Here is a 24,436-nt window from a genome sequence, read left to right as displayed (position 1 = left end):
ATAAAAGTGTTTGTTTATCCTTTTATTTTGTATGGTTCTAAAGTTTGGTTTGCTGCCTATCCCTAGAAGGACTTGTATCTGTAGGGTATCAGTTCCTGAAATGGAAAAATCTTAAATATGGTTTCAATCACACAATATCTAGATCTCAGTTGACCTGAAGTTGGGTTTCCTGACCTTAAGGTTCTTATCAGCCTAAAATCTCCATTGTTTTTCACCAAATTATATAACAAGAATTGGCTTGCACCTTGGAGTAAAATCAACTGGTGTATATTTTCTCTCAAAAAGCCTATTTCAGTTCCTCCGTTGTAGTACTGACATAGGATTATATCCCTTGATAAGTTTTTTCCAAGACTTACCTACTTCCTTTTTTGCATACTGCACATTGCATTCATGTTCAGTAATGTTTTATTTGTATTTAAAATCTGTATTATGTGCTCAGTGACTGTAATATTTATGTTTGCCTTGTTATATTTATCTGCTATAGTTATGTAATTAATTGTCTTATGTTAAAGTTTCTGTTAATCTTACTGGCTCTTGTCATCCAGGATATGCACAGCTTAGATATCTTGTAAATTTATTTACATACAAAATAAATGAATATTTCTTTTATTTGTGAGAAATTCATTCCCATACACATGGAATTTGATGTTACCTTCTTAGGTGCATTAGTATATATGCATAAAGTGCCTGTTGTGTTTCCCATGTCCATCCATCTGCATATAAAAACTTGACTTTCAGTGGATGGATTTCATATAATTTTACAATTAGCCCTTTTAGAAAAATTTGTCAAGCCATCTCAAATTTCATTAAAATCCAACCAGTAGAAATCCAGCAATTATTATTTCTGTCTGTTTTTCTGCATGTAATAACATGGCCCCCATTGGATAGATTTTCATGAAATTTTATATTTTGCTCTTTTAGAAAGAGTTGAAAAGAAAAGTCAAGCCATCCCAAATTTAATTAATCAGGAAAATAGGAACAGGGTAATTACTATTTTTTTTTTTCCATATGTAGGCTATCCATATACCATATAATGTAGCTGAAGCTGGATGTTACATTTGTTGGTGTGTGCTGGCCAGAAGAATGATTAGGCAGTATAGAGATTGCACAAAAATGAAATATTTTTCGTTTACACAAGTCATTGTTTTTTTTTTTTTGTTATAAATCATGAATTATTTCTATTTTCTTATTATATTAATCATAACAGAAATGTTCAAGTTGTTTTAGGTTTCAGTTGTTATTAAAATCCAGGAATAAATTAATAAACTGCATTATAAAAGCATTTACAGCATGCTATGATTGTTTAATTTATTGAATTATAGAACCACAATTAAGTGTTGCATTTCATGTACATTTGATTACAAAGTATTACAACTGATGGAGTGAATTGGGTGGTATATACAATGAAGTGAAAACAATTTTATATATTTATATAAATATATTTATATATATTAATTTATCAATTAGTAATTAATTAGTTAATTTTCACTTCTATTAATCACAGAAAAAAAATTCAATAAATTTAAGAAATGTCTAATGTTTCTTGAAATGTAACACTGCTTACGTTTACTAACTTTTTGTTTTTACAATGAAAGCACATGCACCAATTAGGGAAGCACATGTACATTAACTTCTATTGAACTGCACATGTATGTGCAGTTCAGTAGAAGCTAATGTGCATGTGCTTCCCTAACTGGTGAAAAGCATTTTCACATTCCACATATTGACTAAACATGCATGCCTAAACCACTTTTTGACTATGTATATCTACATATGTCCCTGAATGTGCAAACAAAGATGTGCATAAATTACTATATGCTTATATTGTAGGCCTGTTGTATATGCATAGCACGGTCAAAAGATTTTTAGAATTACTTTCATTTTCTGAAAGAAATGGACAAATATGCAATTTTTCATGGAGTTATTAATACATTAAAATCTTTTTAACAAAATTTCAAAATAGTGGGGTTTGTGTAGCAACACATTTTTGCCAGTGAATGTGAAGTTTTGAAAACAATCAAAGTAATTGCCAATTTTAGTGCTTTTGTTTCTGTAGTCTGTAAGCAGTATCTTTGAAGCAGCAAGCTTTTAACAGTTGTGGTTTTAACCTCATAAAAATAAAAAATCATACAGCTCATTTTGATTAAACAGTAACAACTGACAGAGAAAAGGGTTGTGTGTTTCTCCCCCACCACTCCACGCAAAAAACCTTTTTCCTTGAGACAACTTCTGGTCTTTCTTGATCAGATCTCTCATATGACAATACTTTATTCACAATGTAGCCTTCTGATAAATTCAAAGTGGGCAATGCCTGTATGTTTAAAAAAAGAAAAAAAAAGGCCATTCTAACCAAACTTTTTGTTGTGATAACATCAGTGACATTCATCTTGTATGCCATTTAGCTAGTAAGTCATGCAGAAAGCAATCACATTACCTGGGATAATTTTCTCTAAAAATCAACTAGTTTTAGAAGATCAGAAAACCCAGAATGCAATGCACCATAAAAATTTAACCATGGATTGTGATTTCAAGCTACCTATCAACTTTTAAATATGCTACAACTTATATCATAATATATATATACAATATGCAATATGGCTGATGTTTTAATATCTCATGGAAGTTTATTATGATATATTTCAATATAAATAAAAATTACAAAGTTTTTTTTTTTTTTAATTTCAGATGGTTCTCGATGCCAGTGAGATCAGTTCACTGATGAAAATTAAAATTACAGAAATTTTTTCCTTAATTTTATAGATTACATGAGTGGCAGAACTGGGCACATGGCAAACATATGATAACCCCCATTTAAATAACTAGTAAAGTTTGGCAGGGTTGTTAATGATAGTAAAAACAGTATGCTACTGCAACAGGATTAGAAAAGTTAGGCAGATGGGCTGAGAATTGGCAACTGAAGTTTAACATTGACAAATGCAAATTACTGCATAGGTAGCAGTAACGTAAGAGAAATGTAAGAGAGAAATGTACCAACTGTGTGGTACTCAGAGAGGTGGAGAATGAAAAAGACCTGGGAGTAATTGTGCAGTCAGATATGAATTTCTCTGAGTAGTGCAAATGGGCTGCCAGAGCAGGTCAGAGTTTTGTCAATGATATATAGGGATTTTGCTAGCAGAGACAAAGAGATGTTATACCTTTTGTATAAAGCAATGTTAGGCAATGCCTTTGTATAAGTCAACTTCGTTAGGCCACACCTTGAGTACTGCGTACAGGTCTGGATGCCTCATTTTAGAAAGGATGTAGAGTTGCTAGAAAGAGTACAAAGAATGGCAACAAGATTTGTGAGAGGAACAATGGTGTGTTCTTACCAAGAGAGGCTTAAATTCTGCAAGTGGCAGCATCTGGAGACTAGGCACTTGCAAAGTGATCTGATTGAGGTGTACAAGGCCTTGAATAGTTTGAGCAGGCTCAATGCTGACTTTCACTTTCTTAGAATAAGAACATGAGGGGGGCATAGATTCAAATTGAGGAAAGATGGTTGTAGAATAGATGTGCAGAAGTTTGCCTTTAGCCAGCAAGTAGTTGATTTCTGGAACAGACTTCCATCTGTTGTTGTAGAAGTTGATAGGCCGACCGGGCTAGCACCGGGTGGGTAAAGTGCCTGCCTGGCAACCCAAAGGTCGCGGGTTCGAATCCCTCCTTGGGCTTGGATCAAAGTACTGCAAAAACCTTGGAAGGTGCATTATGGCCACAGAAGCCGATGCGGCAACAACTACCAAAAAAAAAAAAAAAAAAAGCTGATAGCTTAAATAAATTTAAGGCTGAATTAGACAAACATTTGGAGAGTGTCCAGATGGGCGAAATGGGAAGGGTTTTTTTGGTTGATGCACAGAAACATACTTTTCGGGCACATGGCAAACATATGATAACCCCCATTTAAATAACTAGTAAAGTTTGGCAGGGTTGTTAATGATAGTAAAAACAGTATGCTACTGCAACAGGATTAGAAAAGTTAGGCAGATGGGCTGAGAATTGGCAACTGAAGTTTAACATTGACAAATGCAAATTACTGCATAGGTAGCAGTAACGTAAGAGAAATGTAAGAGAGAAATGTACCAACTGTGTGGTACTCAGAGAGGTGGAGAATGAAAAAGACCTGGGAGTAATTGTGCAGTCAGATATGAATTTCTCTGAGTAGTGCAAATGGGCTGCCAGAGCAGGTCAGAGTTTTGTCAATGATATATAGGGATTTTGCTAGCAGAGACAAAGAGATGTTATACCTTTTGTATAAAGCAATGTTAGGCAATGCCTTTGTATAAGTCAACTTCGTTAGGCCACACCTTGAGTACTGCGTACAGGTCTGGATGCCTCATTTTAGAAAGGATGTAGAGTTGCTAGAAAGAGTACAAAGAATGGCAACAAGATTTGTGAGAGGAACAATGGTGTGTTCTTACCAAGAGAGGCTTAAATTCTGCAAGTGGCAGCATCTGGAGACTAGGCACTTGCAAAGTGATCTGATTGAGGTGTACAAGGCCTTGAATAGTTTGAGCAGGCTCAATGCTGACTTTCACTTTCTTAGAATAAGAACATGAGGGGGGCATAGATTCAAATTGAGGAAAGATGGTTGTAGAATAGATGTGCAGAAGTTTGCCTTTAGCCAGCAAGTAGTTGATTTCTGGAACAGACTTCCATCTGTTGTTGTAGAAGTTGATAGGCCGACCGGGCTAGCACCGGGTGGGTAAAGTGCCTGCCTGGCAACCCAAAGGTCGCGGGTTCGAATCCCTCCTTGGGCTTGGATCAAAGTACTGCAAAAACCTTGGAAGGTGCATTATGGCCACAGAAGCTGATGCGGCAACAACTACCAAAAAAAAAAAAAAAAAAGCTGATAGCTTAAATAAATTTAAGGCTGAATTAGACAAACATTTGGAGAGTGTCCGGATGGGCGAAATGGGAAGGGTTTTTTTGGTTGATGCACAGAAACATACTTTTCTGTACTGCATACATATGTGCATGATTGTGCTCTGCATAACTATGTGTATATATAATATACTGTAATTGTAACTATTAACAATTGTGACAGAATTATTCTATTAGCAGTCACCAGTGCCATTGTAGAAATTGAATGCTACATGATTGACTTTGTAGAAAAGCTATTAATTCCTAAATCATATATTCCTATAAATGTGTATATGACACCAGCCAAGTAATGAAGATATAATTGATACTACCATGTTGAACCGTTATAAGTAATAACATTAATCCATGCATATTAAAAAAAAGCTGAAAATGGACAACTTGATTTTATATATATGCATATTGATTAAAATATATAGATATAAAAATACATAAACTAATTACCTTCTTTACACATTATTAGGTACTTTGATGGGGACCAACATCATCTATCAATGCAATTATTGATAGGTGACCAACCCAATCAATAAATAAAAATTAATTAGTTGAATCACTGTCTGTTTCTGTGAACCTAATATGCCTTACTAAGAGTGTGTGTGTGTGTGTGTGTGTGTGTGTGTGTGTGTGTGTGTGTGTGTGTGTGTGTGTGGCGCACATACATACATACATATAGTTATTTATATGTATATATGTCTGACCAATCTGATTGGATACTATAATGCAGTAACAAAAAGAGCTGGATGCAAGAAATAATTTTGGCATTGCATACTTAAATTTCAGAAAATATTTTGATATTGTTTCACATAAAACTGCTGTAAAAATCTCCTTTGGTCATTGGGAATGACCAAAGGAGATTCCCAAATAAAAATTAACTGAAATCATTGAAAAAAAAAAAAAAAAAAGCAGTTGATCAGGCAATTTTTTTTAATATAGATGTCATAAAATCTAAACTGTAATACTTAGTCTAATTTTGGGATAAAATGCTGATGGGATTCTTCCTCTTGCTCACATTCCATACCTGAGGGGGTGTAAATTAAAATTGAGGAAAGACTGTTGTAGAATAGATGTGCAGAAATTTGTCTTTAGTCAACAGGTGGTTGATTGCTGGAACAAACTTCCATCTGTCATTGTGGAAGTTGACAGCTTAAATAAGTTTAAGGCTGAATTAGTCAGACTTTTGGAGTGAATGGATGGGTGAAACAGGAAGTGTTTCTTCTTTTTTTTTTTTTTTTTTTTTTTTTTTTGGCTGATACAAAATAAGCTTGCTTTCTTGCATCATATGCCTCTACTGATTTTAGTGCTCAAATAGTCCAGGTGACAAATAGTCTAAACCTAAAAATAAGCAAGGTAGACCCCAGCACTTTTTAATTGAAACATATTGTATGACACTAATCACTCTTTTCATATTTTGATGCCACTGTGAATAAATAAATTATTAAAAAACCTGCACAGTGTAAAATTAAAATGATACATTTAATATAAATGTAATTAAAAGCAATAAAATAATAAACTTCAGAGCTTTTCAAAGCTTATACTTTCTTGCAGATGGATGTTATATTGCAATAGACATTAAATATTTAATAGAAGTTCATGATATGAGTGTGCAGTGGCAACATGACTCTCATTGTGATCTTACTATACTGTCAGAACTGAGCCTATGAGTATATCTAGATGGCAGCCAAGAGACATCCTGCCTGATTACTACAAATTTAAAGGCAAGATTCATTGCCAATCCTTCCTTGATTGCAGTTCATAACTCACTCAGAATAGGTTATGAAAAACAGTTGTACAGTAGGATCACAATGAGAGTCATAAGATGGTTATTTCTGATGCAAGAGGCATTTTTTGATAAAGCAACACTCATTTAGAGCTGCTGACATGTTAGCAGGAATGCTATTTTCTCATCAGTTTGTCTATCCTCTCATCTGTACATCCCTAATTTTTAATATTTCTGCTAGTTACTTTATATATGCTGCAATGCTAAAGGGAAAAGTAGTGCCTCTTTAATACACAACATTTTTTTTTTTTTCAAAGAAAGGAGAGGTAAAATGTCGTCCTGTTCAGTGTCCTGCTCTTCAATGTAAAAATCCTATACAATCATCTGGAAAATGCTGTCCAGTTTGTCTTAGTAAGTGCAAATTTGTTTAAAGTAACTTATTAGAAATTTTTTTTAAAAATAACTAAAAGTTTATTTAAATTTTAGTATGCTTGATACAAATGGCATAACTGTTGATGATCCTGTACAGGTTGCTGGCAGACTTAATAAATATTTTCCATCTGTATTCACATGTAAATAAGTTTTGGAAATAAAATGAGTTTGTTTTTACTGGTAGAGTATATTTTATTCTGTAGTGCTCTTTTATTATTATCAGGTATGTGAGCAAAATAGAATGATTTTTTTTATTTGAAGTCAGTACTTAATGCAAACAAATTGTTTGCATTAAGTACTGACTTCTTTTTTCTCAAAATTCTGCTTGTTTATCGTTCAGTATGTATTTGTTTTCTGCTATTTCTGTATAAAATCTTGAATGTTTTAGTTTTGTAGATTTGATGCATCTAAAGGCAGAAAACTAGAATTGTTAAATTGTATATAGGTTAAAAATATATAGGGTGTTTAAAAATTGCACCGAACAAATGTAGAAGTACATTCCACACCTAAAAATTTAAATTTCATATAGACATGTCTCAAAAGTCTATTTCTGAGATATTAAATGTTAATCATAAATTACAAAATCATAAAACAGAAAGCCATTTGTTCAAATTTAAGTCATGAAAATGACTGTAAAATTGACTTTAAATAGTACAAAATATGCATATCAACACTGACCTGAATTTGCATTTCAGGTTCCACAGTTACTGCCTAATTGTTTATAGAACACCATTTAAGCTGAACTTTTTTTAAACAGATATTATGGGAGACAGTACAAATCTGTTCACTTTTGCTGGATTAACTGATAATTTACGATGTGGTTTATAAGAATTCTGTAGCTGCTGTTTACAGGTATGCTGAAAAGTTATCTTGACAGTTACCAAATTGTTAAACATTTGCTTTTGTGGAGAGATGACAGGGGAAATAGGTATGCTGAAATCATAATGGTAAATGATGGTAGAGGTAGATTTTATGAACTGCAAATGTTGAAGAATTTTGTGAGAGTTTTAAGACCTGTTTGTAGGTGTGTGTGTTTTTTTTTTTTTTTTTTTTTAAGAATGTGTTCTACATTTGTTCCATTCAATTTTGAAATATGCTGTATAATCCCCTGTTCAAATACAGTGTATGTTCCCTGCAATTTTAAAATATCCTTTTCAGTGCAACTTATGAGTGTACTGGCATGAGGTCAAAGAATATTGAGCTCGTGGAAACGGATAAGTTATTTGGAAATTTTTAGTGTATTTTTGATTAATTAACATATTAAATTGTATTTAACAAATAGTTTAATAGTCTTAGGCACATTCGTTAGCTTATTTTTATATTTAGCTAGTGATTTTGTAAATTACAACTCATTATTTGTACCACTGTTTGTCATTGTTTATTGCTGTTTTGGCATGAATATCATAACATGTAACTAGTAGTTCAGTGAAATTAAAATAAATAAATCTGTAGCCATTATCAACCCACTGCAGAATGGAAGTCTCCTCAACAATTCGTATCGAGGGAAATGGACCATAATCTGCCATGCTGGTCTGGTGCGGGTTGGCAGGTCAACCGTATTTAGCAGTCAGGGGCTTGAACCCCAGTCTACTCAGAGTGTGTGCTACTGCACTCCCACTCCTGACGATTCAGCTATGGGAGCCTATCGAGGTTCAGTGGAATAGTAGGGTCTAATTGTGATAAATAAGTAGCTCGAAGGTTGTAATCACTTGTTAGGCACATATGTGCCTATAAACTTCCTTACATTTTCAGGGTACAGCTCTAAAAATGGTGTTAGCAGGCTGGCTGCTAGTTAGTACACTGGAACAAACCTATTGGTAACTCTCTAGGAGGCTTCCAGATCAGCTAGTGTATATAATCTTGCTACTTCTACTCTGCCAGATAGTGACTGGAGGGAGTCAGAGTAGTGTATATGCAGAGGGCGTTGTCAAGACCACGTTATGTCAAGAGTCTAGGTATATTCTTACTATGTGTATGCCATATCCAAAAATTTCATTACTTCATACAGCATGACCCCCCTCCACTTTTTCTTACTATTGAATACACCATGAATTGTCAAACTAATAGAGCAAACTTATCTGTGAAAAGATCTAAACCTCCCAAACACTTTCTAGTTCATTTCAAAAATATAATTGGTGTCAGTTCTAATTTCAATGACGTCCAATTCCTCTTACAGTCGAACAAACCCCATGTACTTTTTCTGACAGAATTTCAATTATCGGTTGATTCACCCACTGCTCATCTCAGTTGCCCAAATTATTTGCTGTATGATTCTTTTTGCCTCAAAGGTGGTACTTGTGCATATGTCCATTCTGATATTCCCTGTCAGAGACTTGGTAATTTGGAATCTCCTCTTTTCGATCTTCTCTGGCTTAAAATCTCTACCTCATTCTGTCAGATTCGTCTGTTGCTCTACCACTCTCCCAACTCCACTAATCACTTGGAACTATTTGACTTCCTCTCTTTGCAACTTGACTTTCTCCAATCCAACTTTCCTGACAGTGAGGTAATTTTCTTTGGTGATTTTAATTTTCACAGTTTCAGCTGGCTTCCGTCTTCTAGTCACACAGACCCAGCTAATCGAGAGGCTGAGGCTTTTGCAATTACTAATGACCTTGCACAGATTGTTCATTTACTACCAGAATACCGGACAATCCTAACTGTACTGCCAACACACTTAATGTTTTTCTCGCAAACGGCCCTTCTAAGTACATGGTCGAAGTGACCTTTAGGCACCTCAAACCAAACTTGGTGATTGTCTCTTCCCCAGTGGAGCCTTTCTCATGGCTATTTCCAACCTCATCTTGTTTAACATTACAAGGAAGCAAAATGGGATGACCTGCGAGATTTCTTTTCTTCCCTTCCTTGGTTCAATTACTGTTTCAAAACTTCAGATGTCAATGTTTGTTCAGATCTTGTCAGTGAAATTATTCTTGTAGGAACAGAATCCTTTATTCTGCACTCCACTTTAAAATCTTGTTCTTTATTTAAACCTTAGTTTTCCAATAAATGTGCTAAGGCTGTTCAAGAGAAGAATGTTGCATATCATAATTGGCTTGCTTCCCATTCTTCAGTTTCATTTTCTGCCTACACTAAAGCTCGCAACAATTGTAAAACAATCATTAATCAGTCCAAACTAGATCTTGAACAGGCTAAGAGTAAACAACTTGCTTCTTGCCCTAATAGCAGCTGAGCATACTGGTCGCTTGCCAAGGTGTTGGCCGCAACTTTTACCCATCTTTGTTCCCACCTCTGTTAAAACCAGATGGTTCTATTGTCACTTCAGCCAAGGATAAAGCTGACCTGCTAACATCCTATTTTCTTCCAACTCATGCATTAATGATCTTGGTAAAACACCTCCCACCATTCCCAACCTGCTCCATTCAATGCCTCCTGTGTCTTCCGTCAAAAGGATGTCAGAAGGATTTTGACGAATCATGATGCTAAGAAAGCTCCAGGTCCTGATGGTATTTCTCTACTTGTTCTGAAAACCTGTGCTCGAAAACTTACTCTTGTTCTTTGCCACCTTTTTTCACTTTCTTATTTGAAAGGTGTTTTTCCTTCTGCTTGGAAATTTACTCATATCCAGCCTGTTCCTAAAAAGGGTGACAAATCCCTCCCATCCAATTATCGTCCTATTGCAATTACTTCTACTCTTTCTAAAGTAATATAGAAATCAATTAACCAGCAACTCTTAAACTACATAGAAACCTTTTGTCTGATCAACGATCGCCAGTATGGATTCCGTCAGTGTCGATCCACCAGTGATATTCTGGCTTATGTTACCCATTTATGGACTAATTCAATGGAAAAGTTCGGTGAAACACAAGCAGTTGCTCTTTACATCTTAAAGGCTTTCGATTGTTTGGCATAAAGGTCGTCTAAACAAGCTTCCATCTTGTGGTTTGCCAACTGTTTTTTGTAATTGGTTATCCAGTTTTCTCTCTGACTGCTCACTGAGGATGATGGTAGATGGCTCTCTGTCTTTTAACTTCTCCACTAATGTTGGTGTCATATAAGGTTCAGTTCTCTTCCCTACTCTTTTCCTATTGCATATTAATGACCTTCCATTGACCGGAAATCCAATCCATAGTTTTGCTGATGATAGCACATTGCATCCCACTTTCCAGTTTGAGAGACCTAAGAAATTTGAGAAATCAATTAACTGGCAACTCTTAAACTACATAGAAACCTGGAGATATGCATAAATGCAGATCTCCAGTGGAACAAAGACAACTTAGTTGATTTCAATCCTTCTAAAACTCAATCGTGTCTTATATCTCGCTAAAAGGATTATTCTGCTCGTATGCTTATCGTTGGTGATACTCTGATTTCTAGGCAAGGTTATATCACCTTGCCTAAAAATCTCTTTTGGGAATTACCCTGCCTTCTACTCTCTCTTGGCACAAGCACATTGCAAATATTGCTTCCTCTACATCTAACAAACTTGGTTTTCTCTTTTGCTCTGGCCCCCAAAACCTCTCTCAGGCTTCCAGATTCCATTCAGAAGAGGGCAGTTAGGTTAATCAATGACTCATCTCTAACCACTCTGTCTTATAGACATTCTGTTTCTGCTGCATGCCTTTTCTATAGAGATTTCCTTGGGCAGATCCAAAAATCAATTGGCTTCTATAATTCCCGCTCTCTTTCAAAACATTCTGAACATATGGTGTCACTGGCCAACAGGCATTTACTGTTTAACTTCAAACCCACAGAAGCAACTTTTCATTTTCTTTTCATTCAGCTGTCATTTTCTGGAACAACCTTCCGTCATACATATTTCCTGAAAATTAGTCTACAGAAGTTCAAGTCTGTTGTCAGCAAATATCTTCTTTCGTCTTTCCAGTACATACTAAGTACTATAGGTTTTAATACCTCTCATTTGGGGTTTTCATAAAAAAAAAAAAAAAAAAGTGTGTGTGTGTGTGTGTGTGTGTATATATATATAATTTTTTTTAGATGAGAAATCTTACTTTTTAGTAAGATATAGCTAATTTAAAATAGTGATTGTAGCTGTATAGTGTGAGGTATATATTGAACTTGCTAGTGCAAGGTAAAATTAATAGCATAATATCACTGCATTTAGGAATCTATTAGTTTGTGTAGTATTGTCAGTTAATTGATTAATTTTATTGATTTTCATTGTTGATCAATTAAATTGTATTTAAGCAGAAGTCATGCCCCAGACTAGAGCATCAAAGCAATGGGCACAAAATAGTGGGAATACCATGGCTTGGGGAAGAACCGATGGGAAAATTTCTCCTAGGAAAATGTGCAACTTGTGCGATGTTTTCCTATCTTCCTGGAACAGGACATGATTCAGCCAAATGGGATGCTTTGTGTGTGTTAAGTCTGATAGTCATTTATGAAAGTTTGAAGAGTAGGGTAGATGACCTTGAAGGAATTAAAATAGGAGCCCATCAAGCTCTCAGCTAATCAACTCATTTCCAGAGCTCACACCTGTGCATCAGGCAATTTCCAAGGCAGAATGCATTGGTCCCAAAGGAGGTGATTATTGTTGGTGCTCCATTGTCAAAGAAATAGGAAATATGTTGTGCAAGGAGGATAGGTGGAATAGTATTAGCATTACTTGAGGCATATGGTGCAAGAAAGCAAACTTATATAGCATCAGCCAAAAGGGGGGGAAAAAAACCTTCCCATTTTACCCATCTGGTCACTCCAAATGTTTGTCTAGTTCAGCCTTAAATTTATTTAAGCTATCAACTTTCACAATATCAGATGGAAGTCTGTTCCAGAAATCAACTACCCACTGACTAAAGGAAAACTTCAGCATATCTATTCTACAACTGCCTTTCTTTCCTAAATTTGAGTCTATGCCCTCACAGGTTCTTAATCTGAGCAAGTGGAAGTATCTCATCAGCATTGAGCCTGCTCCAACCATTCATAGCCTTATACACCTCAACCTGATCACCTCACAGGTGCCTAGTCTCCAGATTAGCATTAGCATTAGTAGAGGCATATGATGCAAGAAAGCAAGCTTATTCAGCATCAGCCAAAAAAAAAAAAAAAAAAAACCCTCTCCCATTTCACCCCTCCGTTCGTTCGAAATACCTGTCCAGTTGAGCTTTAAATTTGTTTAGGCTATCAACTTCAACAACAAGTGATGGAAGTCGGTTCCACCAACCAACCACCCGCTGGCCAAAGGCAAATTTCCGCACATCTATCCGACATCCGTCCTTTCTCAATTTGAATTTATGCCCTCTGAGGTGATTATTCTGAGAAAGATGAAGAATCCCATTGGCATTGAGCATGCTCAAACCATTCAAAGCCTTATACACCTCTATCAGATCACCTCGCCGGTGCCTAGTCTCCAGACTCTGTAATTTGCAAAACTTAAGCCTTTCTTCGTAAGAGCAACCCTTTGTTCCATTTACTAATCTTGTTGCCCTTCTCTGTACCCGTTCCAGCAGCTCTACATCCTTCTTGAAATGAGGCCTCCAGACCTGTATACAGTACTCAAGATGTGGCCTAACCATTGCCTTATACAAGGGAATAATCACCTCCTTATCCCTGCTAGAAAAATTCCTGTATATCATTGACAAGACACCATGAGCTACTCTTGCAGCTCGTCTGCACTGCTCAGAGAACTTCATATCTGCCTGCACAATTACCCCCAGGTCCTTTTCATTCTCCACCACTGTCAGTGTAGTACCGCAGAGTTCATACATTGCTCTGGGGTTACTGTTACCCATATGTAGTACTTTACATTTGTCAATGTTAAACTTCATTTGCCACCTCTCAGCCCATCTGTTCAACCTTTCCAGATCCTGTTGCAGCAGCATAGCGTCAGTAGTGTCCTTAACGACCCTGCCAACCTTTGTATCATCTGCAAACTTAGACATTAAACTTGATATCCCATCATCAATATCATTCATAAACACCGAAAACAACAATGGACCCAACACTGAACCTTGAGGAACTCCACTAATAACATTAGTCCACGTTGAGCAGTGTCCATTGATTACCACTCTCTGTCTTCTGCCACTCAACCATCCCCTTATCCATAGCAGCAATTTGCCTCCAATGCCACACTGCTCCAATTTGTGCAGCAGTCTTCCATGTGCAACAGTATCAAAAGCCTTTCTAAGATCCAAATATATAATATCAAAGTTATTCCCTGCATCCAGTTCTTTTGTGACTACATCATAGTATCCAATCAAATTGGTCAGGCAAGACCTGCCCTTAACAAAACCATGCTGCGTCTGAGCTATAACTGAATTCTTGTCTAGATGATCCTGCAGTGCTTCTTTAACCAGTGCCTCCATTAATTTACCTGGAACAGAAGTTAAACTAACAGGTCTATAATTACTTGTGTCAGCCTTTGATCCTCCTTTGTGAATTGGGGTTACATTTGCACATCTCCAGTCTATGGGTACCTCCCCTGAGTCCAAAGAAGCTCTCATAATTATGGCTAGGGGTTTGCATACTTCCTTTGCTGCCTCCTTTAATATAACTGGATAGATCCCATCCACCCCAGGTGCCTTTTTTATGTTTATCCTCAACAATCTCTCCTCCACTTTCCTCTCAGTTATTACAAAATCATCCAGCTCACTGCCAATGTTTACTTTACCTACATCATTCTCCTTCCTGAATAACTCTTCATGATGCTGCAACTTGCAGAACTTAAGCCTCTCTTGGTAAGAGCACCCCTTTGTTCCTCTCACCAGTCTTGTTGCCTTTCTCTATACTTGTTCTAGCAACTCTACATCCTTCCAAAAATGAGTCCTCCAGACCTGTATGCAGTACTCAAGGTGTGGCTTGACCATTGCTTTATACAAGGTGATAATCACCTTCTTGTCTCTGCTAGCAAAATTACTATATATCATTAATCTGTATATATCATATGTGCAATAGTATCAAAAGCTTTCCTAAAATCCAAGTATATGATTTCAAAATTATTTTTTCATCCAGTTCCTCTTTGACCACATAGTATCTAATAAAATTGGTCAGACAAGACTTTCCCTTAAACCCATACTGTGTCTGAACTATTATTGCAGTATAATAGTTCAATAGGGTAAAAGGACCAGGGTATGTTTGCTAGTGCCAAAAGTAAATTATGTAAATCAGATATCATCTTTCAAGGGCACAAAAGGTGATATTGTTGTACACATTGGCACTAATGATATTATGAATAGGAGATCTGAGGACTTACAAGTACAGGGCAATGTTGGGAAAAAGTTGTTAGGATTGAATGCTGATTTTTTTTTTTTATGAAAACCCTGAACATGAGAGGTATTAGAACCTATAGTACTTAGTACTGTGCTTGAGTTGGAGGTTGAGAAGATGAAAGAAGATATTTGTTGACATCAGACTTGAACTTCTGTAGACTAATTTTCAGAAAATACATATGAAGGAAGGTTGTTCCAGAAAACAGCAGTTGAATGAATAAACAAGGAAGATGAAAAGTTGGTTCTGTAAGTTTGAAGTTGGACAGTAGGATGTTGGCTGGTGGCGGCACGTGTTCGGACTGCTTTGAGGCGAAAGGTATCATACAGCATATAATTTGGGGAACTGAGATGAGCAGTAGTTGAATCAACTGATAACTGAGATTCTGTCAGAAAAAGTACATGGGGTTTGGCAGACTGCAAGTGGAAATGGACATCATTGAGACCACGTATATTTGTGAAATGAACTAGGAAGTGTTTGGGAGGTTTAGATCTTTTCACAGATAAGCTTACTCTATTAGTTTGACAATTTGTGGTGTATTCAATAGTAAGAAAAAAGTGGGGGGAAATGCTGTATGAAGTAATGAAATTTTTGGATATGGCGTACACATAGTAAGAATATACCCAGATGCTTGACATAATGTAGCCTCTACAATGCCCCCTGCATACACACTACTCAGACTCCTTCCAATCACTGGAGGGAGTCTGAGTAGTGTGTATGCAGGGGTCATTGTCGAGGTAGCAAGATTGTACACTAAGTGATCTGGCAGCCTCCTAAAGAGTTACCAATAGATTTGGTCTGGTGTTACTAACTAGTGACCGGCATGCAAACACCATTTTAAAGCTGTATTCTCAAAATGTAAGGAAGATTGGATCTCACCATGATGTTAATCATAACCTTAAAAGTCACCAGTCATACTGCATGATGGAAGAGATGGGGAAGGGTTGACTGAACTTAGCTCTGGAGACTAAACATGGGTTCCACCACTTCAAGCCTCCAATAAGCAAAGTGGTGGTATTGCACTGGTTGATGAGAGATATCTACCACCTAGTATTGCCTGGTAACACAGAGGGGCAGCATTCCTTCATGTGGTGTGGGTGCCACAACTCTACCCCTGCTTACGTTGGTTCATACCTGGGTGGTCACCCACAGTCTGCTTGTGCATGGAGGTTTTACCCAGGATTATTAACAATCCTACCATCATGAAGGCGCAAGCAGATTTGGCTGTCACAGACCGTCCGGACTTCGCTGAAATTAGCATTAGCATTAGTAGAGGCATTTGATGCAAGAAAGCAAGCTTATGCAGCATCAGCCAAAAAAAAAAAAAAAAAAACCACTTCCACGTCACCCCTCTGTTCGTTCAAAATACCTGTCCAGTGAGCCTTAAACTTATTTAGGCTATCAACCTCCACTACAAGGGATGGAAGTCTGTTCCACCAACCAACCACTCTCTGGCTAAAGGCAAATTTCTGCATGTCTATCCTACATCTGTCTTTCCTCAATTTGAATTTATGCCCTCTCAGGTGATTATTCTGAGCTAGAGGAAGAATCCCATCATCATTGAGCATGCTCAAACCATTCGAGGCTTTATACACCTCTATCAGATCACCTCGCTGGTGCCTATTCTCCAGACACTGTAATTTGCAAAACTTAAGCCTTTCTTCGTAAGAGCACCCCTTTGTTCCATTCACTAATCTTGTTGCCCTTCTCTGTACTCGTTCCAGCAGCTCTACATCCTTCTTGAAATGAGGCCTCCAGACCTGTATACAGTACTCTAGGTGTGGCCTGACCATTGCCCTATACAAGGGAATAATCACCTCCTTATCCCTGCTGGAAAAATTCCTGTATATCATTGACAATACTCCATGAGCTACTCTTGCAGCCCGTCTGCACTGCTCAGAGAACTTCATATCTGCCTGCACAACCACCCCCAAGTCCCTTTCATTCTCTACCACTGTCAGTGTAGTACCACAGAGTTGATACGTTGCTCTGGGGTTGCTGTTTCCCATGTGTAGTACTTTACATTTGTCAATGTTAAACTTCATTTGCCACCTCTCAGCCCATTTGCTCAACCTTTCCAGATCCTGTTGCAGCAGCATAGTGTCAGTAGTGTCCTTGACAACCCTGCCAACCTTTGTATCGTCTGCAAACTTGGACATTAAGCTTGATATACCATCATCAATATCATTTATAAATACAGAAAACAATAATGGACCCAACACTGAGCCCTGAGGGACTCCACTAATAACATTAGTCCATGATGAGCAGTGTCCATTGATTACCACTCTGTCTTCTCCCCTCAACCACCCCTTTATCCATAGCAGCAATTTGACTCCAATACCACACTGCTCCAATTTCTCCTCCACAGTTTCTCCTCCACTTTACTCCCAGTTATTTCAAGATTCTGTAGCTTACTGCTAGAGTTGAATACACCTCTGGCATTCCCCTCGCTGAATAACTCCTCATGTGTCAATGTTGATGCAAAATATTCATTTAGTTTGTTAGCTACCTGAGCAGGATTATCAACAGTTGACCCATCAATATCAAGTGGACCAATCTGATTCATCCCCTTCCTTCTAGAGTTTACATAAGTAAAGAACTCTTTGCTGTTTTTCTTTGCATCCCTTGCCAAGGATTTCTCGTAATCTGCCTTCGCCTGCCTAACCTCCTTTGTAACTTGGTTGAATATCAACTTGTATCTATCATAGGCTTCTGTGTCATGTGTTAATTTGTAAGTATCCCATGCATTTTTCTTCTCTGCCATATGCCTCATTAGTTCATCTGACATCCATTTTGGCCTAAACCTTGAACAATATTTCTTAGTTGGTATGTAAAGCCTAGTAGCTTCCAAGATAAGTTCTTTGAATGCTTCCCATTTTGAATTTGCTGTTGGTAACATCATCAGTTGGTCCCACTGTATAGAATTTAAATACTGTCTCAGTCCATCGTAGTCGCCTTTACGGAATCAATAACCCTTCCCTTTACCCCTAATGGTAGTTACCTCTTTGAGTAAATCCCACTTCAGCACACTGTGATCACTGCCACCTAGTGGTTCATTTATCTGCAGATTCTTAATGCATGAAGAATCACTGCTGATAATCAAATCAAGAGTATTACTCCCTCTAGTTGCCTCCTGAACATGCTGATGTAGAAAACAATCATCCAATAAATCCACAAAAGCCCTGCTAGTGTGTGAGTGACCAGCCCCCCAAATTCCAGTCAATATCTGGGAAATTAAAATCTCCCATTATAAGACTCTCTGATTTACTGGCCCACTCTATTTCCCTGTACAGTTTCTTATTATACTCATCAGAGTCATTAGGCCTATAGCACACTCCTACTCTCAATTTTGATCTCCCAATGCTTATGTCACACCAAACTGACTCAACACTGCACTGTCCAGCGATGTCGACTGGCTTCACTTCCTTGGTTTTTATGTGTTTCTTAACTAATAGCATAACCCCTCCCCCCTTCCTATCCTGTCTATCCTTTCTGTAGACGTTGTACTCCCCAAATTCCAGTTCTGCATCCCTTATATCTGTGTGACACCACGTCTCTGATATCCCAACAATATCTGCCATTGATGTTTTGAGCAATACCTCAAATTCATCAAATTTATTTACTAAACTCCTAGCATTGGTGTACACGCAAGTATACCTGCACCTGTTTCTATTCTTAGCTACCCTAACACAACCCATGTGTTTACTTGTACTACAATGGCTCCCAGCAGTCTCTGAAATATCATGCATTTTGTTTTTCAGGCTTCTGCTCATTCTAATAGAAGCAGTGCAAGAATCTCTTTCACCTCTGCCAGTGGCTACTGTCAATCTATTGGTCTTTGTCTCCTCCCAAGCTAGCAGTTTTCCGACCCACCTAAAATTGCCTCGATAGCATCAGCAAATATTCTTGCACCCTTTCTATTTAAGTGTATCCCATCCCTGTAGAAGCAATCTCTCCTGTTAACAAGTACAGTCCAGGCTGAAAAAAATTCTACCCCTTGAGCCTTGCACAATCTTTCCAGGGCCGAATTGATCGACAAGGCTCTCATCATATACTCCCTCCTATCGTGTCTGGGCAGAATTGCAGACACTTTCAAATTCAACCCTAATTCTCGGCTTTTGTTCAACAGTGACCTGTACTTGTTAAGTAATTCTGCCGGTCTCCTACTCTTAATATCATTAGTGCCAACGTGTACAACTATATCACCTTTTGTGCCCTTAAAAGATGATATTCGCTCTACAACATCATCAACCTTTGCCCCTGGCAGACATACCCTGGTCCTGTTCCAATTGGGTCTACTTGACTTGAATGTCACCCGAATATCAGTTCCATTAGCGTTTTAGCGTACAGGTAGCAAGTACAGCTTGTCTGGCATATCTGAGAGCATGTCTGTGATGACGTCACAGACCAGGTGATGCAGGTAATGCCAATCTTCCTGCAACAGAACATGATTCAGCCAAAGGGGATGTCCTTGTGTGTGTTAGGTGCAGAGAGCATGAAGCTATTAGCTGCCAGTTCAGCATTCTGATTGTCATTTATGAGAGTTTGAAGAGTAGGGTAGATGCCCTTGAAGGAACTAAATTTGGGGCCCATCAAGCTCTCAGCTGTCCAACTCAATGCTAGAGCTCACACATGTGCATCAGGCAACAGCAGCAATCTCCAATGCAGAATACACTGGTCCCAAAGGGGATGATTATTGTTGGTGCTCCATTGTCACGAAAATGGGAAATATGTTGTGCAAGAAGATAGGTGGAATAGGACCAGGGTAATTTGCTAGCGGCAAAATTAGATGATGTTTTAAATCGGATATTGTCTTTTAACAGCACAAAAGGTGACATTGTTGTACATGTTGGCACTAATGATATTATGAGTAGGAGATCTGAGGACTTACTTAGCATGTCCAGGGCAAAGTTGGGAAAAGGTTGCGAGTTAGGATTGAATTTGAAAGTGCTCTGAAATTCTGCCCAGACATGATAGGAGGGAGTACATCTTGAGAGCTTTGTCAGTTAATTCTGCTCTGGATGGGCTGTGCATGGATAATGAGGTAGAATTTTTCTCAGAGTGGTTTGTGCTTGTTTAACAGGATATACTGTTTTTACAGGGATGGAATACCCTTAAATAGAAGGGGTGCAAGAATATTTGCAGATGCTATCGAGGCAGTGATAGGTGGGTCAGAAACTGCTAGATTGGGCTGAGGGATACACAGATTAACTAGAGCTTGCCAGTAGTGGTGAAGGCGATTCATGTACTTCTTCTATTGGAAAATATATCAGCTGGAAAGTGAGGTGTTGGGGATTTCAGGCTTTGCTGTGGGTCATCTTGGAACTAGTGAATACACGGGCTGTGTAAGAGTAACTAAGAGTAAGAAAATGTGCATGTACAGTAATGCTAGGAGCATTGTAAATAAATTTGTTGCATTTGAAGTACTGATTAAGTCATCAGATGCAGACGTTGTAGAGATCGTGGAGACATGATGTCACTCAGACATAAATGATGCTGAATTTGAATATGGGGAGTACAATGTATACAGGAAGGACAAGAAGGGTTATGCTCTTAGTTAAGAAGCTTATTAAATATAAGGTAGTAGATTTAGTCAACATGGGTGATGACTTTCAGTTCATTCAGTTTATTACTTTTTACAGTCATTTAACTGTTTACATTGCTGATGTTAATTTGCTAGTTAATTTATGTTACATTGCTAGCAATATAACATAAATGAACACTGTGTCCATGTACGTATGACCATCTTAAAAAAAGACATTGAGTTTCTTGAAAGGGTCCAAAGACTGGTAAAATTAAGCTATCGCTAGCAATTACATTGCTAGCGATAGTTTAATTTTACCAGTACTCGCCTCTCTGCTCTGGAGGAATGTGAGTACTGATTTAGAATTAAGCCATCACTATATAATTAACTTCAGTAAATTCAGACAGTACTTTAAAGTCTCATTATAATCCTTCATTGGCTATTTACATTGCATAACTAAAAACCCATATGATAATTGCATTTGCAAATACTTTTCTCAACAGTGGTCCTAGAGCTGATCCTTGTGGGATCAGTTCTTGGCCCCCTGTTGTTTTTGGTTTTCATAAACAGAATCAACAAAGAGAGGTCTTGCTATTTGATATCAAAATTTGCAGGTGATGTAAAGATTGGGAGTTGTTAATGATTAGTGCCAAGCAGTGTTCCTTCAGGATGACCTGAACAGAAATTTGGCCTCAGTAGCCCTTGTCATTAAGCTCTATACCACCAACAACAACAACCTGAACAGGATTCAAGGATGGTTAGAAAAGTGATAGTTGTCTTTTAATTCAGCAAAATGTAAGGTCTTACACATGGAAAATAGCAATCCCAAAATAACTTGCACACTTGATGAGGTTGAATTAAAAACAGTAAAGTAAGACAGGGATCTGGGAGTTTCAATACAGGGAGATATGAAGTTTTCTGAGCAGTATAAACAGGTGGCCACTAAAGCCCATGAAGTCCTATTGGTGATTTATTGAACAATGTCCTGTAGAGATGTGGTGGAGTTTATAATCCCACTCTATAAAGCAGTTGTAAGGCCACATTTGGAACACTGTGTCCATGTACGTATGACCATCTTAAAAAAAGACATTGAGCTTCTTGAAAGGGTCCAAAGACAAGCAACTCACATGGTGAGGTCGGGAAAAGGAAGACCATACAAGGAAAGACTTGGAATATGTGGGTTACAGAGTTTGGTAACCAGGCACCTTAGAGGGGACCGGATTGAGGTTTGTAAGGTTCTGAGAGGGGTTAGTAAAATGAAGGAAAGTGGAATTTCTCCTGTTATAAAGAATTCCCTAACTAGGGACCATGAATTCAAATTACAGGGGAAGAGGTTTAGATTAATAAAATAATAATTAGATTGTAGGAGGTTTTCTTTTAGCTAGTCAGTTGTTGATTACAGGAACAAGTTGCCTCCACAGGGTAGTTGAGGCTGATAGTTTGAAGAAATTCAATGGTCAGCTGGAACCTACATGAGGACGGAAGCATGTAATTTGTATTTTCTTATAGATTTTTTTTGCTAGAGTATCAAAAACCTATGGCTCCCTTGCATTATATCACTAATACAATTAAAGGAAAATTTTAAATCTATGGCCTTATTTAAAAATCAAAAATTGAAGCAGGAAATTATCATTGCTTCCCTTTATGCACAGTCTGATTATCTCTTTTCTGATTTTAATTCAAACACAAAAGGTTGTATGGGTAACATATTGATAATATTCAAAATAAAATGAATATGTTACTCAGACAGCCTTGTTGGATAGCAGATGTATCCCCACCTGTCTTTGTTTAAAAATCATAAAAGTGAACGAAGCAGGAAATTATTAGTGCTTCTTTTGTTGCGCTATCCAGTTACCTCTTTTCTGATTTTTGAACAAGGATACAGAGGGATATTAACTGTGTTTGGAATATAATATATGTTCCCAGAAATAGCAGATATGTCCTCCTGCACCCTTGTTTAATATTTGGAAAATAAATGAAGCAATATATTATCATTACTTACCTTTTTGCACTTGTCTCTTTTCTGATTTTAATGCAAACACAAACTGGTAACTACTAGAAATTACTGGATTTTGGGCATTTCCAATAACATAAAATTAATCATGTTAATTAGCCAGTAGACCTTGCAACTATATCAAGAGGATGAAGGGAGAAGAGGGGTTAAATCCATGACACCTTTAAACTTACGGTTGCATGACTCTTGAGATTGTGTATTATATTTCCCATATAATTATTATTGCCAATAGTTTACATGTTGCTGTATAAAGTACATAAATAGAAAAGAATAATAATTTGTTATTATTTTTATTTAGATAACCAGTGAGTGTTAGTCAATGTGTAAAGCAAATAATTGGAATTAATGCATAATAACCATTGCTTTCATTAATTTTTATCAGTTTTCATTGAATGAGTTCACTCATAAATATAGGAAGCGCATTTTGACAATCATTTTCATCATGTAGATTTAGCTAATGCTATTCAAATTATTGTATTACAACTTTTCATATAGCTATTTTATTTATTAATAATAGAGTAGTATTTTTTAAAGCGGCAAATGATGCAAGCAGCCAAAAAAAAAAACCCTCCTATATAATCTCAGTCTCCTCTTTAATAGTCTGTCTAGTTCTTCCTTGAATTTATTTATTGAAACTACTCCAACTTCCACAACACTAGATGGAAATTTGTTCCAACAATAAACTTCCTGCTGGCAGAAGGCAAATTTCTGCACATCCACTCTGCAGCCATCCTCCTTCAATTTGAATTTATGGCTTTTCATGTGTCTAGTCTGACTAAGAGGAAGGATTCCATCAACATTGAGTTTACTTGATTCATCCAACACCTTAAACATCTCAATCAGATCTCCTCGCAGGTACATAGTCTCCAGATGCTGCAATTTGTAGAACTGAAGTTGGATATGAAGTTCTCTGAGCAATGCAAACAGGCTGCTAGGATAGCTCATTGGGTTTTTCAATGATATACAAGAATTTTACTATCAGGGATAAGGAGGTGATTATCCCATTGTATAAGGCAGTGGTCAGGCCACATCTTGAGTACTGTCTACTTGGTCTGGAAGCCTCATTTTATGAAGGATGTAAAGCTGTTAGAATGAGTACAGAGAAGGGCAACAAGATTGGTGAGGGAAACAAGGGGGTGCTATTACCAAGAAAGGATGCGGGTCTGCAAATTGCAACATCTGGAGACTAAGCACCTGTGAAGTGATCTGATTGAGTTGTTTAAGGCTTTGAATGGGTTGAAAAAGCTCAGTGCTGATGAGATTCTTCCTCTTGCTCAAAGTGCACAGATGAGGGTGGCAGAGATTCAAATTGAGGAAGGAGGGTTGCAGAATAGATGTGCAGAAGTTCACCTATAGCCAGCAGGTGGTTGATTGCTGAACAAACTGCCATCTGTTGTTGTTGTGGAAGTTGTTTTTTTTTATTTTTTGGCTGGTGCTGTATAAGCTGGCTTTCTTGCATTATATTGTCACTGCTAATATCATATCATTGTGTTTTTTTTTTTTTTTTTGGTAAGAGCACCCTTTTGTTCTCTTTCACTAAACTCATATTCTTGTGTGCACCTCTCCCAACAGATCTACCTCGTTCCACCATACATCTCATACAATGGACAATCACCTTATCTCTTTTGGCAAAATCTCTGTATATCATTGGCAAAAACCTCCCAAGATCTGTCCTAGCAGTCTATCT

At 37.3% G+C, this 24,436-nt stretch overlaps 1 protein-coding gene across 1 annotated transcript in view; it reads left to right on the top strand.

The window, feature by feature from the left end:
* The window catches only part of LOC150084486 (protein kinase C-binding protein NELL1-like), a 512,402-nt gene that overhangs the window by 283,212 nt on the left and 204,754 nt on the right, over positions 1-24,436 (top strand). The window contains exon 9 of the mRNA XM_090375239.1: positions 6,910-7,003. Coding sequence (XP_090231365.1) covers positions 6,910-7,003 — 94 coding nt within the window. The remainder of the gene's footprint in view (positions 1-6,909; positions 7,004-24,436) is intronic.

Source organism: Mastigoproctus giganteus, chromosome 6, assembly GCF_048544385.1.
Source record: "Mastigoproctus giganteus isolate SK-2022 chromosome 6, ASM4854438v1, whole genome shotgun sequence".
Lineage (NCBI taxonomy): Eukaryota > Metazoa > Arthropoda > Arachnida > Uropygi > Thelyphonidae > Mastigoproctus > Mastigoproctus giganteus.
This window is presented reverse-complemented; position numbering and strand designations above follow the sequence as displayed.